General features: G+C 36.8%; 1 protein-coding gene across 1 annotated transcript; it reads right to left on the reverse strand.

The window, feature by feature from the left end:
* Nucleotides 1–10980: 10980 nt before the first annotated feature.
* Nucleotides 10981–26240, reverse strand: LOC5574244 (V-type proton ATPase subunit d 1). Its single transcript, XM_001661249.2, has 3 exons — nucleotides 25943–26240; nucleotides 12156–12664; nucleotides 10981–11879 (listed from the first exon to the last, which is right to left on the reverse strand). Exons 1-3 carry the CDS (start codon nucleotides 26061–26063, stop codon nucleotides 11463–11465), a joined length of 1047 nt encoding a protein of 348 aa, XP_001661299.1. The 5' UTR covers nucleotides 26064–26240; the 3' UTR covers nucleotides 10981–11462.
* Between the last annotated feature and the right edge of the window lie 188 nt (nucleotides 26241–26428).

Genomic DNA, 26428 nt, shown 5'->3' on the forward strand with positions numbered 1-26428 from the left:
GTGATAGTGATTTTTGATTTTCTCTAATAAATGTGTTCTGAATTATCCCTTAATTTTACTTAGAAAACAGATTTTCTTTACTTCTTGAGATTCTTATTCAATTACAGTCGAAAATTTTGTAATACATTCAAAAATACTGAATCATTCTTAGCATGAACAAGAAGTTTGTAGATGTTTATCATGCCTATTTTTATTCATATCGTTAATAATTACAGAGATTTTCGTTCTTTGCCATACAATACCGTCAATGGAAGGAAAACTCGACGAATTTAAATAAAGTCCTGCCAATATAAGCTGAAGCTTTCACTAGATTGGACAATGCCAATGCAGTTGCATTCCCTTTTTTTTAGGTTTGTTACCAATGGCTTTTAGGGCGAGATCATAACCCCCTGGTAATAAAACATAGATAGGATAAAAGCACCGGTTTTGGCCAGCCTAAAATAAAATGCCATTAAAAATTATATGGGAAGCCCTATTTATTTTGTTATTATTGATTTCAAAGTACTGAGATGGTCATTAAAAATTACTTTCTGAGCAACCCTGCTTTTTTGCAGTAGAGCATACACACTCAATCACGTTTTGCTTGTTCAGTACTTTTTTTATACTGGATATGAATTGTAAATCAAAAAAATAGTGAACATTCAGTTTTTGACTAAAAACTTCTGAAGTTTAGTAACAATTTTTACTGTTTATCGAGCTACGGTAGCTGTCAGACTCATTTCGACCCTGATATTGCAACATTACCGAACAGATCGAAAACTCAGTAAAAATAATTACGACTATTCTAGTTGAAGTATTTTACTGACTTGTCGTCGAAATCAAATGAAAACAAACTGAGGCGCATGCGGGAATGTGTTAAACGAGAATCTCCTGTTGTAGAATAATCCGGCATCAGGAGACACGTCTGTGGCGGCCAAACTTTTCCTGCACCTTAACCAGTTAACCATTTCAAACAATCGGATCAACATAATTTTAACCATTTACTGGTAAATTTTGTTGGTTTCCAAACAAGAGGTAAACTCGTTACCACCATGGAGTTTGCCTCTTGTATGGAAGCCAACAAAATAATAATGATTATGTTACACATTTTTCGAGAACTAACATGGAGATAATGAGATAAGAGCTTAGGGTAGATGTTTATTTTCAGACAATTGCTAGATAAGGGACATGTCCATGTCGATTGAATTTTTATTAGTATTATTTTTGAAATAATTAGAATCCGGAAGAGCAAAGGGTGAATCATGGGAAACTGGAAAAGCCCGGAGAACGCTCTTCAACTTAACTGACTAAGTCAGTTATTTCCTTAAATCAAAACATAATTTGGTTTACTGTTTTTTCGGTAATCGTTCAATAACCCAGTAAAATTTTACTGGGGTCGTTAAGGCAGCGTCCATTTATTACGTAACGCTAAAATTAGAAATTTTTGACCCCCTCCCCCTTCGTAACGTATTTTGTATGAAAAATTTAAAAAAAAGAGTAGATCACCATCAGCAACAATCGGCGCCCATTCTGCAGCCCCACAATCCGTTGCTGGTGAAAGAAATGAGCAACTACCTTCAGCTGCATCAATTCGATCAGGACGATAACAGCCTGCATCAGATGGTGGTGCAGACGAACAACGTACTCCATCCGAGTGGTCAAGAGTTCGAGCATCAGTACAACAGTCAGGGTAGCTTCATGATGGATTCCAATCAATCGATGTCTCAGGGAACGCCCAGCGAGTACCTGGACTCGTACTACGACCCGGCATTCTACCAGTCGTTTGACCCTCAAGCCGATGGCTCAAATGTGCTTCGACCGTTCTCTGCCAGTTCGAATAGTTGCAGCAGTTCCGATGGGGAGGCCCATCTTAATGCGACTTACATCCCCAACACGGCACTGATTCAACACCAGCAGCCGGGGTACGATGAGATAAATCAACACTTCGGTCTGAACTGTTTCAACAATAATAATACCAGCAACGGCAATAGCGCCATTCCTGCCAACGGTCATCTAAATGGTGGTCTCAACAGTCACACTCTACATCACCAGCACAGTGCCAACAGCAATAACGGAAGCAACAGTAGCAGCGCCAGTGCTGCCAACAGTAATAACAACAATCACGACAATGGCTTCATGGATGAGTTCAAAGTAAGCCAACAGCATCACCAGCATCCCCAGCAGCAGCAGCAGCATGTCGTCCCTCAGCAGCACCATCATCCGCACCACCAACAACATCACCACCACAGTCACAACGGGGCAGGGGGAGGACCTCAGTACACCAGCGTGATTGTGGAACCGCAAAACTATCATCTGCCGGTCACGCAAAACGAATTTGTGCATTAGGCGGCGCCATTTTCCCCCTCCTTTCCCTCCGGGAAGGAGTTTGTGCATCGTCAGTGGGCAAAAACTGACTGAAAGCAGCAACGAATTCAGCAGTTTGTGCTGCCGTTGGTTGTGAATAACGAGTTAGACTATTTTTAAAAACGGAAAACCTCTAAAGGGAATCGATTGATACTAGTTTCAACCATTGCGAGTTGATCTGAAGGGCTCATTTAGCCCCAAATTCCCTTGCAATTTAGTAGTTTTTCTAGAACTTATTATAGTTTTGCGTCTGGTTTCATGTGATTATTGTTTCGAAATGTTTTTATATTGTACAGAGATACAGTACTGGACATTATTATGTAATGTCGTTTTTCACACAAAATTTTCAAGCTAGGAGATCTGATGCTCGGTTTTTAGTGATCCGATTCACCGTGCCTCAAAAATAACATGAACTTTACTCACAATATTTGAAAAACAAACTGTTGGGTCATTGACCATCTCCCATTTTGCAAATATGGCATAAATTTATTTTCGAATTATTTTGAATCCATTAAACTGGGTATGATTATTCTGTAATTTTGTGAGTCACATTACGCAGCGTCCATCAATGACAGCATTTTTTGGCTAATTTTTGACACCCTTCTTGCCCATCGTTGCCTACTTTTTCATATCTAATACATGATTCGTCACAAACTCGTAGACTCCCCCGTCCCCTAGAATGCTACGTCATTTATGGACGGTGCCTTAAACTGAAAAAAAATTGCATGAGGTCATATTACTCTAAGTTTTTTATAAACGAATTATTTCTAATTCAAAGTTTGATCATTTTTGTAAAAAAATGAAGATTTTTTACAACTCAAAAGCTGAAAAACTTTGCGAATTTGAAGTTATTTCCAAGCTGCGGTGAAAATTAAAAAATCAGATCAATCGAAGCACTAGAAACCGAGATCCAAGCCTCGAAACTTGACCATTTTGTATGGAAAAACGGCCAATGCGTACTTTATTCTGTATCTCAAGTAACATTTTCAGAGCTGCTTGAATTTATTTACGTTTTATAAGAGTTTTATCAATGCCAATCGTTAAGTTTCATTTAATGTATAATAAGCGTTCTCCGTGATAGAACCATGACAAAACTAATTGCTACTACATTTGATTAATTAAAGTTATATTACGATTCTTTTGAAAATTTTCCGTACTGCGGTAGCCGCCATGTTCTACCGCAGCTGTCAAAGTTCTACCGCATGCCTGGGAATCATTGTATCATTGAACGAAAACATCTGATCGAAGTATGCTAGTTGAGTCCAAAGCTTTGAAAAACAGCCGAAAACAACAGTTATCATCGTGGTTTCCAAAGTATCATCACAGCCGATCGATGATGCTTTGTGAAATTCAGTAATGTGACTCCTGCGGTGTTCAATCGTAGAACGGAAAGTTATCTCTGAAATTGCAATATTCTGGCTTTCAGAAGGGGAGATTTATTTCTCAATTGAAAAAAAAAAGTGTTCTAGTCCGTTGTCTAGTATGGTGCTTCCTTCAAAGGGCTAATATTGCAATTTTAGAGATAACTTTCCGTTCTACGGTTGAACAGAAAGCTACCGCAGCTGTCACATTACTGATTTTCACAAGGCATCATCGATCCGCTGCGATGATACCTTGGAAACCATGCTGATGACTGTTGTTTTCGGCTGTTTGCAAAGCTTTGGACTCTACTAGCATACTTTGATTATATGATTTCGTTCAATGATACAATGATTCCCAGGCCTGCGGTAGAACTTTGACAGCTGCGGTAGAACATGCATGATTCTCAAGCCTGCGGTAGAACTATGACAGCTGCGGTAGAACTTGGCAGCTACCGCAGAACGGAAAATTTTAAAAAAAAAATCGCAATAGCCCACTGGAAGCATTAACGTGTAGAGTCTTTTTCAAAAAGTTTAGTGGCGGTTCGAATGCTTTTCATGTAAGGAACTCTTAAAAATCCTAGAAATCGATTAAGATTTGAAAGAGTTATGGCTCTTTGTTGTTTTTTTGACGTGAAACTTGTAATTTTTTTTTATCAAACTTCCACTGCATGAATCAAAACAAAAATTATTGCTCTTTAAAATGTCCAGTGAAATATGCAAGAAAAAAATCATCAAACTTCCAACTATATTAAAATTGCCCCATTTTGGGGCAAATTTCTGAATAAAATTCAGTTAGTATTTCTATGCAAACATCAGTTCATGACTAAAAGTATTTTTGTCGTGAAAATATAACACTCGATTACTTTTTCAATTCGACGTAAGTAATTTCCATACGTCCTTGAGAAAATTAATTAAGAAGAATCATAGCCTATCTTATAAAACTGTTTTAAAATTAATCCTCTTTTTAACATTTTTTCGCCATGTACATCGCTTAAATTTTGAGTGCAATCAGCTCGCATTAAAATACTAGGTAGTTTCTATTGTTTCAGTAGAAGCATTAACCTAAGAATGCTAATGTCGCTGCTGTTCGTGTTACCAACATCTAGTTTGCCACGAATTGACAGCGTGAGTACCGGGCCTCAAAGTGTCAGATTAATTTTAAAAACCAAAACAACGACTTAGTGTTGAACAAACTATGAAAAACCACAATTTAAGGTAATAATAAATAAAATCAGTTTTGTTTTGGTATCTTTGAGAAGGTAATTCTGAGATTTTCGGAATTTACATCAGAATCTCGGTACTAGAATCCTGAGACGAGACTCGCGAAGACGGTCTTCTTTTTCTGTGATTGCTGAGTTTTTTCTTATTCCACTTTGTGTTTATACCAATTATGCGCATGCTGTTCAAACTCGCACATGAACCTCTCAGCAAAACATGATTGAATTTGCATCACATCGAATCATAAATAGTCGTTTGAGTGAAATTTCATGCCAGCAAACGTAGCAGACATTAAAAATAATTAATCTTCTGCTTAGATCTATCAGCAACTTTGGAAAACACTGCTCCGCCGACTGAGGTTTTTAATAACAGTTTACTTTGAACACAATACTTTTCACTTTTTCAGCCATAAAAACGGTGGGCTGCATTTGACGTTTCATGAGAGGGGAATCTGGGCTGCATATGACGTTGATATTTTTCCTCTTCGCGAGTCTCTCTCAGCTAGAATCCACAAAAGTCTAGTAATTTCATTATTTTATGTTGCTGTTATCTCAAGATCTCTTCAAAGGATACAGATTTTTAGCTAAAATTCCAAAATTCTCAGAAAAATCTTTGTTGTCAAATCATCATAAAAGTCACATGCACATAAAGGGAATGCCAGATTTATCGCAAATTTATACTTCATATCGTGCAAAATTAAACTTTACATGTATTTGCGTCCATGCTAGATGTACAGTTGTGTTCAGAATAATAGTAGTGGAAACCGTTTTTCATACAAAATGCTCAACTTTGGCATGCTTTAACTTTGTTTCCCTATGAGCAATTGGCATGAAATGTTGGCAGAAAATTACAAATGTAATCGATTTCATTAACACAAAATATGAAATTTTTCACATTGCCAGTTAAAAAGTTGAGCACCAGGTGAAATTACTCAAAATAATAGTAGTTTTTCTTTTGTAAATTTTTGTTCGGCAACAATTTTGCAAAAAATTGGGTTGTTCATACATTTATAGCTTGAGTGGAAATTGTTGGAACGATGAGTAAAGAAAATTTCAGAAACTCAAAATACAGCAGATATTTAAATTATAAAACTACATTTATTTTGAGCAATTTCACCTGCTGCTTAAATTTTTAACCGGTAGTGTGAAAAATGTCATATTTTGTGATAATGAAATCGACTATATTTGTAGTTCTCTGCCAATATTTCATGCCGACTGCTCATAGAGAAACAAAGTTAAAGCATGCCAAAGTTGAGCATTTTGTATGAAAATCGGCTTCCACTACTATTATTCTGAACACAACTGTATAGCGGGAATGCGAGTATTGCCTATCTATCCTTAATGGTATTATTTTCATAGAAACGACTAGTTTTGTCAACGATACAAAAGATTCACGATATAATTTATTTATAATTTTGGAAAATGTTTTTTTTAAGAAACATGCGCTTAAATGCTTAAATCTTTGTTAGCAATCTTAATTGTACTCATAATGTCTATTCAACTTAATTTCCCTAATTTTCATACAAAATTAATAGTTTTCTCTCTTATTATCATGCTTCACAAGCTGAATTGACTTTTTAATATTTTGAAAATGTGAACGATTGATTGAAAAGTGAACAAATGAATCTTAAGAGAAATTAATCTATGGCAAAAAAACAGAAGGTCGAAGGACCAACGGTCGAAAGAGCAAAGGTCGATTGGCAAATGGTCAAAGAACAAACACGAAGGGACGAGAAAGGACATCTTTTTCAAAGTGGGAAAACTTCTCACCAAATAAATATCGTTTTGGGCCATTACACAGGTCTTTTCGACCTGTTGTCCATAAATATTGTAAGTGCGTTTTTGAAATAAATAAGTAATCGATGGAAGCGCGGTGGGAAAGAAAGGCTTAAGACTTGGCTTATTCACTTTACTTTCAAAATTACTGAACGAATTCCTCACTGAAATTCTAATTCAACTTAAGCGTAAATCTTGGAGGAATTTCAGACGAAAAGAAATAACGTTTGGTTGGAACTTCAAAGTCTCCAGTTTATGTTTCGTAAAAATCTTGTTCAGATTCCTTCAGAAGGTAGGTGAAGGATTCCTCAAAGCTCATCTTACAGCCTAAGATTATTGGAATCAGCAAACTCCATCAGCAGTTTATTTAGGAGTCAGTTTTTTTTTCAATTTTATTTATTTCCTCAACCAGAATATTTAGCCAAACCTCAATTCCAAAATTGTGTTCCGATTTACGTCTAAAAATTCCAAAACACCCGGCATATTTTTTTTTAATTTTCCGTCAGCAACACCTGCAAAATGTATAAACATATTTTGAATGCATTTTTGAGATTTTTCAATGATTTTTTAATTCTTCTATCAGGAATGCCTTTTTCGTGATAAATTATTTAACTGTTTCAGGATCATTCTTAAATAGATTGAATGCAACTGGGCAACCTAAGATAAATCAGTGAGAGTCATGTTACCCAAAATCGCATATTTTTTCTGATAAAATTGATAGTTTTCTTATTTGTGTCAAGTTGCTGTATCGGCGGTAGCCCTGTTGCTTTGATTGCTTTTAATTTGAACACTATTTTTAATTTGACCCCCGCTAATTTGCACATCGTTCAATTTGACCCCCGCTAATTTGCACATCGTTCAATTTAAAAATCGTTCAAACGGATTGTATTCACGACTACGAAGCTGCTGATGTTTTTTTCGGTTTTCTGTGAGAAAAACAAGGAGAGAGATATTTTTTGCTTTTTTTTCACGCACACGATGACAGTTCCTTACGAGATTTTCCGTTGGTGCGAGTGCTTTGTGGATTCTCTTTAAAAAAAAGACACGGACACCGTCTTCAGCCATTTAGCTGCACAGACTGTAACTTAACACTAGACAACGGACAAGCATGCTCCAATGGCTGCAGCGGGAATCGAACCCACACCCCATGACACGATGCGCTTAAATGCCTGACGACACTAACCGCACGGCCATGAGGCCCACCTACGTAATCGCGAATAAAATACTGCGGTAATCCACTTCGCGATGTACCATTTCGCGGTTAGTACCATTTGGCCAAAGACAAATTAAAGACCTCCATGTCCCTTGCAGTTGCCCAAAATTTTATGGCTCATAAGGTAATCTAGATGCCATTCAAAGTGTACTACGATCTGTCAAACTTGGGTACCTTTTGCACTACCGAGGGACCAAATGCAGTACTAGAAGTGGTACTCAATCTGAGCCCGAGTGGGACGGACCTGATTTGGCGGCATACCATTTCGCGGTGTACCGTTTTGCGGTGTACCATTTTGCGGCTTGTACCGAGATGTTTCATATATCTTAACAGTACAATTCAGTATATACAGTATATTCAAAAGAAGGGTAAATCACCGATGAAAATGTTATTGGCGATAATGCCAACTATTTTCAGTGCAACTCGTAGGAAAAACCACACCGCGAAATGTCGGACAACCGTCCAAACGTTATTTAGCTCATAGAACGCAATGAAATGAAAAGGAACGTTGTGAAACAGGACGCAAAATCAAAACAAAACAGCCAATGAGGTGACCAGAAACACATTTTTTCGTTGTTCATAGGGTAACTAGAAGTTCAAACTAAAAATGAATACCGATGGTTTGCATGAGGCACCGTTCAAATTAGCGGGGGTGCACGGTATCTGGATTGCACTACAAATATCATAAAAAATGTGTGCTCTTTCAGTGTGCCCAAATCTGTTTTAGTTTTTTTTTTTCATTCATCGTTATAGGTTCACTCACGGCAACTTACGCGTACTCAGATCTTTTGAAATATTTTATAATCACTCAAAATTAACCCGTGAGTCTTCGAGTAATTATTGAGGATTTTGCCCTCTAATAGACTCACACCTAAATAATTTTGTCACACCAAAATATACTCCCACCATGTTTGCCATATATTGGATGGTGTCGTAGCTAACAAAACCAACAAGTAACGCACATGTAACGCATTATGTTGGATTGTACATTGAATGCAAGGTGCGTGCTTCTATGAAAGTGCCATATAAACTAACGTGTGAGTATTTATTTTTCCACGTTGAAAATGTGCACGAGAATCTTCCTTAACTAAACGAACAATAATGGTGACAAAAATATTAACTTACATGAAAATCAGAGAATTGCGGAAAAATGGACAACACAAAAACGGCTTTTGGCGAGGGCTCACATATATATATGTCTGTACAATTATAAAACATTTCGAAACAATAATCACTCAAAACTAGACGCAAAAATATGATAAATTCTGAGAAAATTATTAAAATGTAAAACATTTTGAGCTAAAGGAGCCCCCTGAAACCACACGCAAACAAATGTTGTTGTATAATCTACCGAATCCATGGTAGAATTAAGAACTGCACCAACGATTTTCAACCGACTACAAAAATCTATTAAGTTTACTATAATCTGGTGAAAATCATTGAGCAGTGCAGTAAATTTGACTATGTCCATAGTAGCATCCACTACAAAGCATTGTATTTCAATCCGTGACACCCAAAGTGTGGTCAAAAGTATGATGCTAAACTTCTCAATTCAAGAATGTTTCTAGTCAAAAATACTACAACTCTGGTTAAATCAACAGAAGAAATTTTCTTGTGTAGTGATGTTGACTATGTTTTGGTAGTGTTAACAGATTAATGTAGTCGGTTGAAAATCGTTGGTGCAGTTCCTAATTTTACCATGGATTCAGTAGTTTCTACAATAAAATTCATTTCAGTGCAGTATCATTCGATTCCCCTGAATAGTTATTCACACTCAACAACTAAAAAACCCTTGTCGCTTTTGATCAGTTTTTTGGCGAAGTTTTCGTTTGATATTGTGGGAAATTTAAACAGGAAGAAGCATAAGACTGCAGGCAGTTGATATTGTCTCCCGCTCGGTTTTTATGTTGTCTCTATATCTAGGTATAAGATAATGTAAGTTTAGTAAAAAAAAAACTTTTGTTTGTTAGGGCGATTGCATCTTGAAAAATGATATTAGTGTAGAAGGGTTAAGATTTTATCTGTTATCGCATGATCTATTGTTAGGTAAGGCCGTAATTGCGTAAGTGTATAGTATTTATTTAGTGTAATCCCTGGTGTACATATTTGCTACGGACGTTTGAAGATTGTATAAAACTGAAAAAACAGAGTGGAATATTATTGAATGAAATATACTTGAATAAATATAAACCTAAGATGGCCTTATTAAGAAAGAATGTCCATGGTGAACTTATACTGCTCTTGTTCGCTTATTCGGCTTTTGGGATTTTGCTCAAAGTGATAGTATATTACACAGATGGCTCCCCTCGTGAAGGTAGAGCTGGGGCTGGTGTATATTCTAGTGAGCTAAGGCTGAATCAGTTTTACTAACTTGGTAGACACTGCACCGTTTTTCAGGCGGAAATATTTGCCATTATTTGTGGAGTGAAATCAGCACTTCAACAGCACGTAATGGGAAAAGTCATATACTTCTGTTCAGATAGGCAGGCTGCTATCAAAGCTCTTGCTTCGGCCAGCTCAAGGTCGAAGCTTGTTATCGCATGTCGAACTCAAATTGAGGAACTGAATTCAGTCAACTTTTGTAAACTTTGTATGGGTATACCTGGCCATTCTCCCATCGCTGGAAATTAATTGGCTAATGAGCTAGCTCGCGATGGAGCATCGCATGACTTCATTAGCCCTGAGCCAGCTATTCCAATTTCAAAGTGCTGGGTGAAGCTACAGATCAATTCTTGGGCGGCAATTCAGCACAAGCAATATTGGAATAGTTTGGAGTCGTGTCGTCAAACAAAACTGAATATTACTGAAAAAGTATGTAACAAATCTATTAAAGCAGAATTGCAGTCTCTCGGTCAAAGCGGCCAACTGCCGACTCAATTATCACATGGCAAATATTCAGCGTGTAATGGAAAATGAAAAGACGAACAAAAGATATCGATCTCTGAGTGAATCAAACTCAGAACAAGTAAATTAAATCTGCAAGGGAAAGCTGTTTTTCTTTTACGATTAAATTTCACTAAATTTCATTAAATTTCAGATTTTCGGATTGAATGAGGTATAGAATTTTGGATTTTTCCAGGGCATCTAAACGTTATAGATATATTTCACCATTTTACATTTAAGTATGTGTAGGTTTGACGATGTGGGGGTACCTAATTGATCCATCTATATAATTATATAATACATAAAGATTTTACTTTCTTATCGACGTATATTGTACAGTATCATAGCGGCGAATGAATTGTACGAATAAAAATAAATTTTGTTCAAAAGCAAGTGTATATAAAACAAAAATAACAGAAACGGCTACGCATTTTCTACAGAACTGAAAAAGGTGGAGAAAATATAATCCACCGATTCACATATTGGCGCAGTTCTCCCAATTGATAAAGTGAGAACCGAAAGAGGAAACAATACTTTTGGGGTGGTTATTTCCGTTTCCAACTACCTTCCGGCCGGAGGTCAACAAGCACACAGATGGAGGAATGTGTTTCTAACTTTTTATCCTTTGCTGGTAAATGGTTGCTTAACAGTAAATAAATTTCCGCGAATTTAGAAAATCGGAATATAGTTGTCGATCTTGGCGCGATGCTTCTGGGCCACGCACTCCGCAATCCAGACAATGTTGCGGCACTCCTGCTCCTTCAGCTTCAGATACGAGTAGAACACCCCAAAGTGGAACTGCTGCATGAAGGCGTACACGTTCAGCTTGACCTCGTGCTCGTAGAATTTGTCCTCGAGGGTCTTGTCGCCGGGATTGTTGCCCGATCCGTCGAATAGGGCGGCGTACTCGGCGTAGTATTCGGCCACGGCCTTGACCTGCTCGTAGTCATCGGCACGGGCCAGGGCAGCCAAGCCATCCGGATTCATGCGTCCGCAGCGGGGATACAACTTGGCGCGGTCGTCCTTGGACAGCTCGGTGCCAAACGAGTTGATCGTGATGATGATGGCACGGCGATCGGCCTCAAACTGGAAGTAAGGAGATGGTAGTGTTAGAGTGAAGAGTGTAGTGCAGAAAGATTCTATAACATTCCCTGGAAAACCATACTCTAGAATCTTTTTCCGCAGAGTTTGAGGGAAAAGATGGTTCGCCATACATAACGCCGTTTGGCAAAATAACCAAATGGCTTTATGCCAAGTGACCCAGACCCGTTTGGATATAATAGTTTTCTTGAAAATGGTACATTCTGTGAAATGAGATGATTTTTTGGAGACTGTTATACTATGCAGCAATGAGTTACTTACCGCCAAGATCTCGCACATCACGTCGGCAGTGGTGCCCCCGATGTTCTTGCAGAACTCGTAGAACGCCTCCAGGTACGCCTTGTACAGCGTGTTACGGATGATCTCGATGTTCATCTCGTCCAGATCCTGCTCGGAGATGCAATCGACGAAGAAGGGGGCCAGCGGCGTGTCGACCAGGACGGCGTTGTACAACTCGGCCGGAGTGGCGGCCACGTGGATGGCCTCCATCTGCTCGAAGCTGCCCAGCGGGTGGCACTTGGGGATCAGCTCCGAGATCGGGCGCTGGTGCAGAGTACCGGTGATCAGCAGAATGATGTTGTCGATCATGTAGCTGTACGTGATGAAGTCCAGGAAGGTGGACAGCGGTTCCACCGCGTGGTTGCGCATATGCTGGAATTCAATCACAAGCTTCTCGCGCAGCTTGTCGTCGATCACGGAAACCGCCAGCGGTGACGGTTCGTTGGCCAGGAACTGGCCATAATCGGTACCCTGCAGGTGCAGTTTCAAATCTGTGCGGGATGAGAGGTTTAGTCATTGTGCATTGAAGTATAGCTAGAGGTTGATAATTTGACGGTGCATTTGAGGCGGAAAAAAATCTAAGCCGTTTCTAGTTCAGGCTTTTCAATTCAAGTAAAGAAGCGAAGAATTTTTACCAATCGCGGTTAGTATTTCCGAATTTGATGGATTAAGCCCGGAGATCTTGAACTCCATTGGGGGAATCAAGGTTTCCTTCCAAATCGCGAAGAAAGGAGACTACAGCCGAGCGGAGTGACATTAGACCGAGGGGATAACTTTGACCGATCATACTGATTCGTTTTATTCCTTACACACTTTAAGCGTAGTATGCACTTCAACAGAAAAGTAATCGCCTATCTCGATGCGTGGAAAATTTCTTGCGAGAAATGGTCAAGAAAAGCATTTTTCTTTGATCGCAGTACGCAGTTGAAAAGTAGTGTCATTTCAAATGGAGCTCACTGTAGAAAATTTCTTGCGCAGAAATTTTTACTTTTCTTGAGCGGAACAGCATACTTAGCTTTATACATTATTTATTCAACTTTTTAATGAGCCATATATAAACCATGTACACAAATTGTCCCTAATAAACTTTTTCCAATAGAATGTTGGGCACATGTCCTCGGAAATTTATGAGGTGCTCTGCATGATATTCATAACTCGTTACCTTCATGGTCTCAAACCCATGTTACACACTTTTGGAATTTCCATCACAAAATTTCATATTGAAAATTGTTTATAAATGAATAAAATATTTAAAATTCGTCAAGTTCTAGCAGTTTGAGCGCTCATTCACGCTGTCTGTCTGCTCATTTCCCTTATTTGATGAATCAAGTATAACACGTAAAATCTCTGATAATTCACTTGCGATAGGCTAAGGATAGGTCGGGAAACGGCTCTCGGTTTACTGCATAAGGTACTAATATGATAGTACTCAATGTTACTTATATGCTAAATGTTTTACTGTACTTTGAGTTTCAGAGGACACAAAGTTTATAAAGTGCAGCATTAGCTTTGAAAATAACGTTTTTGCGGCCTGTCTATATTATACATTTTGGACACCCTCATGTGCATATAAATTGAGCAGGGGTGTTATCTCAATTTCCATACAATGGTTTCTTAATATGACGGTTATAGCATAAAGTTTTAAGAGTCTAAATGTGAAATATGCATCTTTTCGCTTATTGGCTGTGTAAACCACAATCTATTTTTGGCATTACCTGATTTATGTCTTACATACCAATTTAAGGTTTTATGCGGATTTAGCAGTAGATTTAGATATATTTCATCTCATTACCACCTTTAAACTTTTTATGAATGTCAATTTTGAGCGCCATTATTGCATTCTATGGTTGTCCTTGAAATGTACATCCTCTTGCATTTGTATTTGGTTTCACAGATGATTTGTTGATATTATTTACAGTTTTGATATTTTTGAAGCTAATTTGAAATTGTTATGAAAATGATCATCAGGAATTAGTAACATAATGTCTCAATGATGCAATACATGACTTTCCGCACATATATATTTCTTCCAATATCATTGGAAATGAGCATAGAACGCGACTAGCCTGTCCAAATTATATGCATGCCCAAGTCATATACGTTACCCCATCTTATCAATGGACAGATGCACGGTTTGCTGGAACACACATATTATCGAACTTGCATGAACCTCCTATCTTTTTTCACTTAGTTAGCCTTAATAGTCAAGAAAAGCTTGCGGCATATTAAAAAATCTTTCATCGGCAAAAAATTGAAAAAAGTCGATTTTTGGGATATAAGGGTTCAATAGGAGAATAATAGAGTTTCAGAAATTTTCGATGAATTTGAACCGCTTAAAAACCAATGTGACAAATCATGAACCCGAATTTATCATAAAACAGTCCAAATTAAGGATAAATATGACATACATCCACACAATATGACCAGCCCATAACAGTATGCCGTATTTTATCGACTTCACTTTTACTGACGTTTTTATCATTCTAAACTTACAATGGAAATCCTACCACAAATCAATATTATAAATGTTTTAAATTTATCTAAATTATTGGAATCATTTAAATTTGTTATTCAAAAAGGTAAGGAATTTTCTTAAGATAGTAGAAATGTTATAAATATATTCAATAGCATATAGCTTTACGAATATTATAGTGCACTGCACCGTTGTAATTTTGTATGTGATATTGACTTTTACTGGTCTTGTTGTTTACAGATTTTATGAAAGTGTGTAAAACAGAGAAAGATTTTTTATCCACTTGAAGAGTGTACTTTCTAGAACCTCACAGCATTAACACATCAACATAGTCTCATTCATCTGGCTAAAACTAAAATGTATGTTTTCAAAAAATAAAAACAACACTAGAAAAAGTGTTGCGTTCCGTTTATAACAGTTAGCATAGCTGGGCCGTAAGATCGATGTATAGAAATAATTTGTTTTGGAATTGTCCGCGTGGTCTTCCTGTACCCCTATTAGGTAAGAATCAAACATTATCATTCATGCCGAATACTCGTCATGACCCTATGCCTAACATTTGTATATGTATAGAATTAGATGATGTGACTTTCTTAATAGTTCTTTACCTCATTGATTATCCTCAAAACCTTGGCAAGTATAGAAAATTGATGATAATTTGTTTATTACTACAGTGAAGCTACTTTGTACCAACCAGGTATTAGGTTTTTTTACTCTAATTATTAACTGATTAGTCACTACTGATATTACACAGCGTAACAAAAATAACATTTTTGCGTGTCTCAAGGATCAAATTATGTGTCTCTAGTAGATTTTGGGTTGCTGAATCTGATGCCTTTCTCAGAAATGATTCAGCACGTCACAATTTTTAGTTACAGGTTGCCAAAGTTGTATCAAACACCGGTTTTATTGATGTTTACATGAAATTTAAAGTACAATTTATAAAACTTTTTTGTAATCTAATCCACCAAACATGCAAAATAGAATTTAAACTTTCATTTCAGATATGATTTGACCGAGTTTTTTAACATGCTTGCAGTCTCCATGAGCAATTCTCGCTGAAACCAGGCCGCCATCGGCACCCATCGATAGCAAGCTGAACAGTTTCCGAAAAGCCCATTTTTTGATAAATCTAGGATATTTCTTCACGTGATATGTCTCATATTTCGCTTGGAGCGCATAGCAAACTAAGCGCCATCATATAGGGAAAGGATATAGCTTTAATTTAAACTTGAAAAAAATTTGGCGGTCATTTTGAATTTGGCTGCCATTTTGAATTTTGTTATAAAAATCGTTTTTTCACCATTAGCGCACCGCCAGTTTTTAATTCTGAGATCACCATCAGAAAGCTGAGGAAAAATTGCAAAAGATAGGCTACAGAAACTGGGTGAGCAATGTTATTTATCCTATCAAATGAACAATTTTCTAAATCATGTTATACGATTTTGACGTATATGGCGAATACAATCAATACAAACATCATTTTTTGTACAACAAAGAAACAAGTTTTCAACCTTTGGTGTTTTATTCGAGTCGAGTAAAGAATAAGAATACTATTTTGAGTGAAAAAAATTGGCGGCCATCTTGGATTTTGACGCCATTTTGATTTTAAGTAGAAAAAATATTTTTTCACCTTGATAGCACTCAGCACATTGAATTTAGAGGCTACCAATAAAAAAATGTTACGTATACTCTTCTTCTTATTATTCTTCATTTTCTTGGCGTTACGTCCCTACTAGAACCGAGCCTGAAACTCAGCTTCAATAGTTATAAATCCAGGTTATTAAACAGGAATTTTCTTTTATAATGCGATTTGTGACAACAGATTAATTTTTCGACATATCTTTGAATTCAGTAATAATGAATAAATAAATTCAATAAATGAAAACCGTCCAAAAACATTTATTGTATTAAACAAACATTTTTATACCATATGCATTGTTGTTCATTGAATGAAGATTGCGCGTCGGGACATGAGTAAGTCTTGTGGTAATATCTGTAGTTTTAACGTAAAACATTGACAAAAGTGCATTAATTTAGATTGAAAATCTTAAATTTTGAAGCAAAAAAACATACTTGATTTTCTGAGCCATAAAGTATCGTTTTTAGTACCGCCCAACATGCATGTTAAAAATAGCGAAATTGAAAGATGAGAAGTAGGTTGACGTAATTTGTGGATGCCGCCTAATCTGAATTGGCTGTGAGTAGCCTGGATTACTTTGATCTATAGGGCACTGCATTTATTTTTATTTTGCATGCGTTTTTGACTTTTACCGGCCTTGTTGTTTACAAATTTTATGGAAGAGTAAAAGAGAGAGGATGATTATTGTGCAGAGCCCCATTCTTCCGGCATGAGCTGCATTGTTGCCTCGAACAGTTGGTGGAGCATGCTAAATTCAAATCGACTTTATAATTATGCATAGCAATTCATCCTAATGTCCTACCAAAATGTGAAAATTTATGTTCACTTGTGAAAACCAACCCATTTCCCATAGTGCCCATCCGCCATAATAATGGTTCGTCATAATTTTCCGGAACTCCACAGTCTAGTCGTTTGCTCGGCATTCGGTATCATAATCTAACACTCGCTCCTTTGGTCTCTCTCTCTACCCATAACAATCAGTAAACTCTATTCATCCATCCATCCCATCCAAACCGATTCAAGTTCTAATGTGGACGTAACGCCGAAACGCAGGTGTGTCATTTTGAGGTTGGAAAATCTGGCGGCCATCTTGGATTTCGATGCCATGCCATCTTGGTTTTTAGCACTTGAATGATGTTTTACCATCTCAGTGCTCATCATGTTGATTTATTAGACCTCCGTTAAAAAAAAACAATCAGATTCTATCATTCTTATCTTATCACAGCTGTTCAACTGATTGTTCATTTCTATCAATGGTTTTAGACCAAATAAATGAAAGAAATAATGCAATTTTTCAACTCGAAGATATGCAGAAGAATCATTCATTGCTGCCTGAAGCGTTAAAAAATCCTATTTGATAATTTGTTTTAAAGCTAGTTAAGCTGAGGGGCTGGCTCTGTTCCAGTAGGGACGTAACGTCAGGAAAAAGAAGAACAAGAAGAAGATAAAGTGTAACGGTAGAATTAAAGTCAACATGTTGAGTGCTAACAAGGTGAAAACTCATTCTACTACTTAAAACCAAAAATGGCGTCTAAATCCAAGATGGCCACCAGATTTTTTCACTCAAAATAATACTCCTATTCTTCATCTGTCTCAAATAATACACCAACAATTGAAAACTTGTTTCTTTGTTGTGCAAAAAATGATGTTTGCATCGATTGCACTCGCCATATACGTTAAAATCGTAAAACAAGATTTAGAAAATCATTCATATCATAGGGTAAATACCATTGCTCACCTAGTTTTTGAAGCCTATCTTACGCAATTTTTCCTCAGCTTTCTGATGGTGATGGCGAAACGAGCGGTGCGCTAATGGTGAAAAAGCGAATTTTCTAACAAAACTCAAGATGACGGCCAAATTCAAAATGGCTGCCAAATTTTTTTTAACTTTAAATGAAAGATATATCCTTTCTCTATCCGATTCCACTAAGTTTGCTATGTGTTCCAAGCGAAATATGAGACATATCACGTGAAGAAATACCCTAGATTTATCAAAAATGGGCTTTTTCGCAAACTGTTCAGCTTGCTGGCGTATGAGGGGTCCACCAATTTGAGAAAACAGAAAGGACCACCCTTAAGTTTTATCGAAAACTAGCGATCAGTGACATGAAATTGGAATTCTAACGATGGGTGCCGATGGCGGCCTGGTTTCAGCGAGAATTGCTTCTATAGAAAATTCTTCGTTTCTCTTATATAGCAAAATACAATAATTTTTTAAACCATCAACAAATAACTTTCCTCATCGGAAGTATAATAAACTTTGTTGATAAGTAGTGTTACACACATAAATTTTGAATTATGTGGCAAATTAGGCAAATAAATTGCCGTACAAGCTGGCAAACTGGCATGCAAGTTGGCTGAAATAGTCGATTTTCGCATTTTCAACAGCCAATATCTTAAAAACTAGACGTGCTAAGGAGTGTATCGAAAAGTAGTCGCAAACATTCAAAACGTTATATCTTAGAGCATAGTTCATCTTTATAAAGCTTTTTCCACGCAAATCTTTATAATGTCATCAAATTTTGAAGCAACTAAAAAAATATTGAATTATATGCAGTTTTAAAATAAATACAACAAGGTTTATAAAGCATGGAAAATAAAATCTTGCACAAAATTACATTTTTGAAGTGTCTTTTGAAGATTCGATGATTCGTATTGAACAAAATTTATATCAAACAAAACAGGATGAAAAGCTTATTCTATCGGAAAATATGTCTACTTCATGCAGTATGTAAAACGGATTTCAAAAAAAATAAATTTTTGCTTTAAGAAAGCTCAACTATTGGAATAAAGTCGGTTTTTGAAAGTCACTTTTGTATAATCAACTTTTGAAGCTCTGTCACATACAGCGGTTATGGTATAGAGAACCATATTTTGCTTACTTTACTTCATAAAAATGCAAAGAAACTTTTCCAATCAAAAAACATTTTTTTATTCGTTCCAATCATTCGATATTACCATTGACGTGTAGAAAGAAAAAATCGAAAAAACGAGGTCCTTAAAAATCGACTTTTTTTTCGATTTTTGTATTTGCTCTCAAATGCTTGTTCATGTATATTTCAATATATTGTTTGCACTATGTCATGAGAGTTGTGGCACAGAATATATTAGCATAAACAAAAATCATTTTTTTCTTAAATTTTAAACACCTTTTTCAACAAATCGATTTTTTCAGAGGTGTGCAAGATTTTCATCGACATCTGTTAGTAATTTCAAAATTGTCATACAAATTGCCACTTTATTTAAACAATATCACCACATAATAATTTTTAAATACATTGTTAAGTACTTCTGATCAAAAAAAAATTGTGGGTTCAACCCAATATTTTTGAGACTGTTTTGAATGTTTGAGACTACTTTTCGATACACTCCTTATGATGTTTCTGAAAACGGCAATGATTTCAGCAACCCTTAATTAAGTGATTAGCGGTATTTTGGTGCTGGAGACAAAAACGTGTTCCGCAGTGTTATCAAGGCCAGTATTCCCAGTGAGTGAAAAACTTTATAGAACTAGAACACCATAGGAGATCGCTAAACATTACCTATTCAAAGAACTGTTGTTGCCCTATTATTTTAAGTATATGCTATTCATCTCCAATATCCGCCACCTGGTGCACGCACCCTGTTGGGTCTCCTCCTCGTAGAAGATTGTAAACCGTCAATGACATTCACATATACTAACCCAAATTCCACATTCAAGAGTCTGACTGTGCTCATAGCCCACCCTCAGTTTGTAATCGTATCGCCAGCTTGAAATTATATATTCCCGAAGTATAAGTGATTTTTATGAATGTTAGTCGTATTATGCAGTAGATTGGCCAGAATCTTTAGGTCAGAAGATAAAATATTAATTTTATAATAAAAAGTTTACCATTGCTTTGAAATTCATCCAACTTCTAATCAAAACTACCAACAAGAGCGATCAAATATCTAAAATCATAGCTCCCTGGAAAACATAATTCCAGGCCCAGGGGATTCATTGCATTGGCCTTGATTTTGGCTGTAAATTATTATTTTGCAATGCGGTCTTCGACAATGTTCTTCAATGTAAAAATACACTGCAAAGTTTGCGTTCATATTTTTATATAATTAAATGGGTGACCACTGACGATTTTTCATTGCATAATAACATACTTCTCAGTGGTCACCCATTTAATTATATATAACCTATACAAAATGCCGAAGGTATAAACTTCGAACGACTGACACTAAATTTTCACCGATTGAGCTGAAATTTTGCACACTTGTTATGGAATCCAAAAGCGGGTATCTGAAACAAATGTTAAAATAGTGGTAGTAGATTCACTGATGGAAGTCAGAGTTGAAATAGATGTATTTAAATAAAAAAAAATATTAGGGATTATTTTTATGCAAATGTTAAACTGATGTGAAAATTAATTACTCAATTTGAATCTTTTTACACCATTTCTGAACATCTACTACTGGAGCAGTGTCCAAACTACACATGTACCAGTAATAACTCGAGCGGTTTCATATACAAAACTTAAATTTGGTACTGGTATCCTAGCTGTTCTAAGGCGATAAGTGAAATTTTTGATTATTAAAAATGCGGCATACTGTCATGGGCTGGACATATTGTGTGGGTGTATGTAATATATATATCCTTAATTTGGAACGTCTCATGATTCATTCGTGTTCAAGATACGTTAGATTGGTCTGTAGTCGTTCAAATCCATCGAAATTAGTGTAACTCTATAAATCTCCAATGAAACCCATACAAAAAAAAGGGCTAAATCACAAAAATCGACTTTTCTCAAATTCTTGCCGGTGAAAGATTTTTTAATATGCTGCAAGCTTTTCTTATCTACCAAGGCTAACTTTTAGTGAAAAAAGATCGGAGGTTCATGCAAGTTCGATAATATGTGTGTTCCAACACACCGTGAGATGCAAGAGTTCACTAATTTGACGTTTAAGCGGTGCTGAATTCACTGGTTCCATGTGTAATATCTAGCCATTTGTCCAAAGGGGGAAACAACAGAAATAAATACACTACACGTGAAATTCATTATGTGCCAGAGTAAACTTCTGACTCGTCTACCGAACCAGCCGATATTTATTTGATCTGAGTATAATACAATATGAGCCTTGCTATTCAAATTATGGGTTTCCATGGATTCATTTACCTAGGGCATCTATTATTTACTGAGCCATTTCTTGGTCACAACACCATGGTCACGCGGCACCGGCTAAAACGTCAAATAGTGAGCTCGTACATAGGTTCATTACGTTGCGTGGTAACTCTTATTCCAATGGATTAGCCGCTTTGCTCTTGTCCACAGTTGATCAGCAGAAGTTTTCTTGTTTTATTTTGTATGGGGAAAGGCATCTAACTTCAAATTTCTCGTAAATGAGAGCATTAATCGAAAAACATATTTGGTAGGCATGATAGCCATCATCATTACGTACAAAGAGCACCAAATATTTTTTTCGAAAATAGTTCCCAATTTTGAGACATATGGCGATGCATTTCGCCATACAAATATGTTTCGCGTTACCTTTTTAGCGATTTTTCGTGCATAGACACTAGCACATGTGCGTTACTGTGCGGTGAGTAGCGAATCAGGCCATGCATGCTACCCATTGCTCATGGAAAACTATTTTGAATGAAATAGTTATCCAATCGGAAATCTGACAATTAAAAGACATGATAATTTACATTGCCGGCCACGCCCATCTTCTCCGTTACGAGAAAAGGAAAGGAAAATTATATGATACCTACTTGAAGAGAGGCTAGCGACTCAACGACCTATATTGGTAGTTAAGTATACTTTCTGTAATTGGGTGTAAGTGTGAATATCATGTTTTCATTATCCTTGGAAGTGACGTTACTAAGAATTGATAAAGAGAAATTGATCCAACTCCATGATGAAGAAAAATACCAGAATGAACAATAGCGGTTGAATCGGAACAAACTCATCAAATCCGTTCATTTGTCAAAACTTCGACTAAAAACACCTTTTCCACATCCTTTGAATTGTTTTATATCTGAATAGAACTTAACGACATTAACCGTCCTTGTCAAAATCACACAATAAATGGAGTGAACTTGGTAATGAACAATTCTGCGTAGCACAATAGTCATCATCAAATGCGGCTTTCACACTTAACACAGATTTTAAATATTTATTAAATTAAAAATAAAGCATTAAAAATTATGCAAATCTTTCAACCGTATCCTTTTTTATCTTAACTTGTCAGAGTCACACTTATCTCAAACGAACAAACAAGTGACGTAGCATCAACAGAATTATGATAATAAATCTTCGAGCTGTTTAGTAGAATACCTATAAGTAGATGAAAAAACCGAATTTAGTACTATACCATTTAATTCCACTAGAGTTTGTATCCTTTGACAGATACGCGTATTTCGACCTCAACTGTAAGGCCGTCTTCAGTGTCGTGTACTAGACTCGACTTAGTCGAGGAGTACACGACACTGAAGACGGCCTTAACAGTTGAGGTCGAAATACGCGTATCTGTCAAAGGATACAAACTCTAGTGGAATTAAATGGTATAGTACTAAATTCGGTTTTTTCATCTACTTAACAGAATTATGTTAACATCAACTCGCTACAAGCCATCATTAAAATCTTCGAAAATAATAAAAAATACACTTTAACCACAGCACTATCAGCCAATTTTGTTGCAGCTATTTAGCGTTATTTATTTATTTATTTATTTTATTTTTGAGAATTTATCAGATACAGTTTGTGTTTCTAGATTTCTAATATTGTGATATTGGATTCCTTACAGCAATTCAATTGGACAAGAACTAACATTTAATGATAATGAGAGACAAACAACAATTTATCAAAGAAGGAAAAATGCAAAAAAAAAAACCTCCGAAGTAACTTAAGGGAAAATGAGATAGGGAAGAAAGCTTAATATCTAATATCACATTTCTATGCGACCAATTCTTGTATAAGATGGTTTTGGAGAGGAAGAGCAACTTAGTAGAAACTTGGGGATCAATCTCTGGAACCAGTCGTCAATAAGCTCTACGCCAACAAGCCTGTGTACATCATTTGTCGGGTGGTAAGGGCTTAGATCAAGCATCATCTTCAACAAACGATTTTGCTTGGTTTGTATTTTATTTCGGTGAGATTTTGCACAGTTGTACCAAGCGGGGAACCCATACGCCACCGTGGGCCGGAAAACGGTTTTGTATAGGAGCACCTTAATACTGCGATCCAGTCGAGAGCGCCTTTTAACGAGCGGATACAGCGTTTTAATAAGTTTGTCACACTTCCGGATGCAGTTTGTCACGTGGCAGCCAAATCTTCTTATCAAGGGTACGCCGAGGTATCCGACAGATTGAGACCAAGGAATATTAACTCCACTACAAGTAACTTGCCTCTGGGTAGGTACCTACAATTCCGACGGCGTGTGAAGAAGATAGCTTGCGACTTAGCGGGGTTCACTTCTACCTTCCATTTCCTGTGGTATTCTTGAATGGAATCTTGGGCTTGCTGCAGTTTGTCCACTACTACTGTGGGATCTCGATTGGAGACTAGAAATCCTGTGTCGTCGGCAAAGAAGTAGTATTGATTGTGATGGTCTGGGGTGTTTTTCATGGAGTGGAGTAGGAAGCATCGTGAAAATCGACGGAATAATGACGGCAGATTCCTACATCAACATCTTGCGGGAAAATCTGGAGGTTTCGCTGATCCAGACGGGCCTTGAAGAGAAATTCATATTTCTGTAGAACAACGACCCGAAGCATACTGCCAAGAGGACCAAGTCTTTCTTCCAGTCTTGTCGGATTAAACCACTGGAATGGCCTCCACAAAGCCCCAGACCTTAACCCCATGGAGAATTTGTGGGCGATTCTCGATGCCAGGGTTGACAAAACTGGTGTTACCAACAAAAATAATTATTTTGAAGCCTTGGAGCGCGCCTGGGAAGAACTAGATCCACAACACCTACAAAACCTGGTGAAAAGCATGCCGAAGCACCTCCAGCAAGTCCTTAAGGTCAAAGGAGGGCACATTAACTATTAAAATTCTTTTTATTTTTCTTAAATCATCTTTTCTGGGGCCAAGAAGGAAGTGGGCACTTTTTTTTTGTCACTTTTTTTTCCAATACAAATTGATTTTCTTTTTTTTAGTAAAACTCTTTTTTTTATCAAATTTTTGTAAGTGCAACTTTAAAAGAATATCAAAAAAGGTTTAAGTGTGTTAACTTTAATTTGAACCAAATCAATGAGAGAAATTCAAAAACTGGTGAGGTGGGCACTTTATTTTGCCTATCAGTGTATATCTTAACAGTTAATTACTTTAAACGTATACAAATAATTTAACTGAATTACAATAGTTATGAACATCATCAAGGGACAGACTATGCTTATGAAAAATCTGGTAAATCTTTTACGGGGCGCTTAAAAGCTAGTCATACGCTTTAATTTTAAATCTTAAAGGCTGGTTTGCTACTGACAAGAAAAGGAATCGCCTATCTCGATGCGTGGAAAATTTCTTCCAAGAAATGGTCAAGAAAATCTCATTTTTCTGATCGCAGTACGCAGTTGAGAAGAAATGTCACTTCAAAGGGGGCTCTCTGTAGAAAATTTCTTGACCCATTCACTCAAAGAATTTCTTATTTTTCTTGGGCGAAACAGCATACTTAGCTTAAATTGCAATCAGTAAAGAGAAGCTCCTGGAAATACAATATTCATCCACTGTGGCGATAGAAATTGTAGTAAAATTCTTTATCATTAATAGTGAGCTTGATCGCCAAATTTTATAAGAGCCATTTCATATGCCAGAGTTGTGAAACGAAATTCTGAAAAAAAAATATTTCTCGCATAACTTCTGATCTCGCCCTAAAAGCCATTGGTAACCATGTGTGTAGCTCGTTGTTTTTGTTTCTGAGCAGTTGAATGGATTTTCATGTTATTCAACAACGCTATGGGAAAGGAAGGATCATTATCTACCTGTCAGTGACGTTGGTTTTGATGCTTATTCTTTCTTTTGCTCAGAAACAACGAGCTACACACGTTGCTACCAATGGCTTTTAGGGCGTTATCTCAGAGTATGCGAGATTTTATGTATTTTTTGGGAAATTTCAGCAAGAGTTCGAGAGTAAATTTACGATGATAAAGGAAGATTGTTTAGGGAATTCCTGAACGTACTTGTGGAATTTCCGGCAGAATCGAAAATTTGAAAATAGAAGATGGAAAAATCCCAGTAAGAATTTATGTAAAACTTACCCCTCATAATGTAGCTTCGAGCTTTATCTATTTTTGATTAACTCTAGAAAAACTGAATCAGGTGGTTACTGTGCCATAGTAAATAGAGTGTGATTTTCTATGTTTTATCTTTTTATATCAGTTCTCCAACATTGAAAATATCATCAATTTAACGATTATTCAATATTAACAAGTTTTTAATAATGTATTCCAAGTTTAAATTTTCTCCATCGATTAGCCCCTCGGCCTAATTCATTGTCGCTCTCGCATACGTAAACCTTCTTCGTGTGATAAGGTCATATGATCAACCAAGATGGAATTTTTCACGCAGTACTGTTTTGGTTCAATTTTTCACCTCTTTTCCCGTGAAAATCGCACCCACTCAAATGGGGAACCATTTGAACCGACCGAATACCAGACCCTGGAACAGAATATCGATTATTATTTACCTTCGAGCGTTTCGCACTGGACCAGATTGAGGTAATCCGCCTGCTTAAGGATTCCGCACTTGAAGCCACGGCAAAGGCCCTCCAGGTAGCCACCGTCGATGTTGAACATGAATCCCGGCATCCTTACGATTTCACTTCACTTAGCTTATCCTGCTGTCCACTTTACTTCACTCTGGAGGTTTCCGTGGGACGATTTTCCTTCCGGGACGAAACTTTTCTTCCTTCCAGGCGAGACGTCGAGTGCGACTTTGCTGAGAGATGCGATTTTCTTCTCTGAAAAGTGTCATATGACTCGCACTCGGACCTGATGAAGGCTCATGGGCGTAGGCTGGATGGCTCGGAAGTGGGGGCTCTGTTTTGCTTGCGAGACAGTGTGACGTTCAGACAAGATGAGGCAACCCTGAAAGAATTTTACACGGAGAAATCAGACTACCCAAAAATAAGTTCTTTTTATTCAAATTTTAGTAAACTGCATTTAGTTTTTAC

The sequence above is a fragment of the Aedes aegypti genome, unplaced genomic scaffold, assembly GCF_002204515.2.
Source record: "Aedes aegypti strain LVP_AGWG unplaced genomic scaffold, AaegL5.0 Primary Assembly AGWG_AaegL5_hic_scaff_18_PBJ_arrow, whole genome shotgun sequence".
NCBI classification, from domain to species: Eukaryota; Metazoa; Arthropoda; class Insecta; order Diptera; family Culicidae; genus Aedes; species Aedes aegypti.

What these genes read in the sequence shown, in the direction of transcription:
- LOC5574244 (XM_001661249.2), bottom strand. Translation starts at nt 26,063, where the DNA reads ATGCCGGGATTCATGTTCAACATCGACGGTGGCTACCTGGAGGGCCTT. An exon ending in CCAGTGCGAAACGCTCGAAG is followed by an intron (nt 12,665 to 25,942) that starts GTAAATAATAAT and finishes CATCCCGCACAG; the next exon opens with ATTTGAAACTGCACCTGCAG. An exon ending in TGATGTGCGAGATCTTGGCG is followed by an intron (nt 11,880 to 12,155) that starts GTAAGTAACTCA and finishes CCTTACTTCCAG; the next exon opens with TTTGAGGCCGATCGCCGTGC.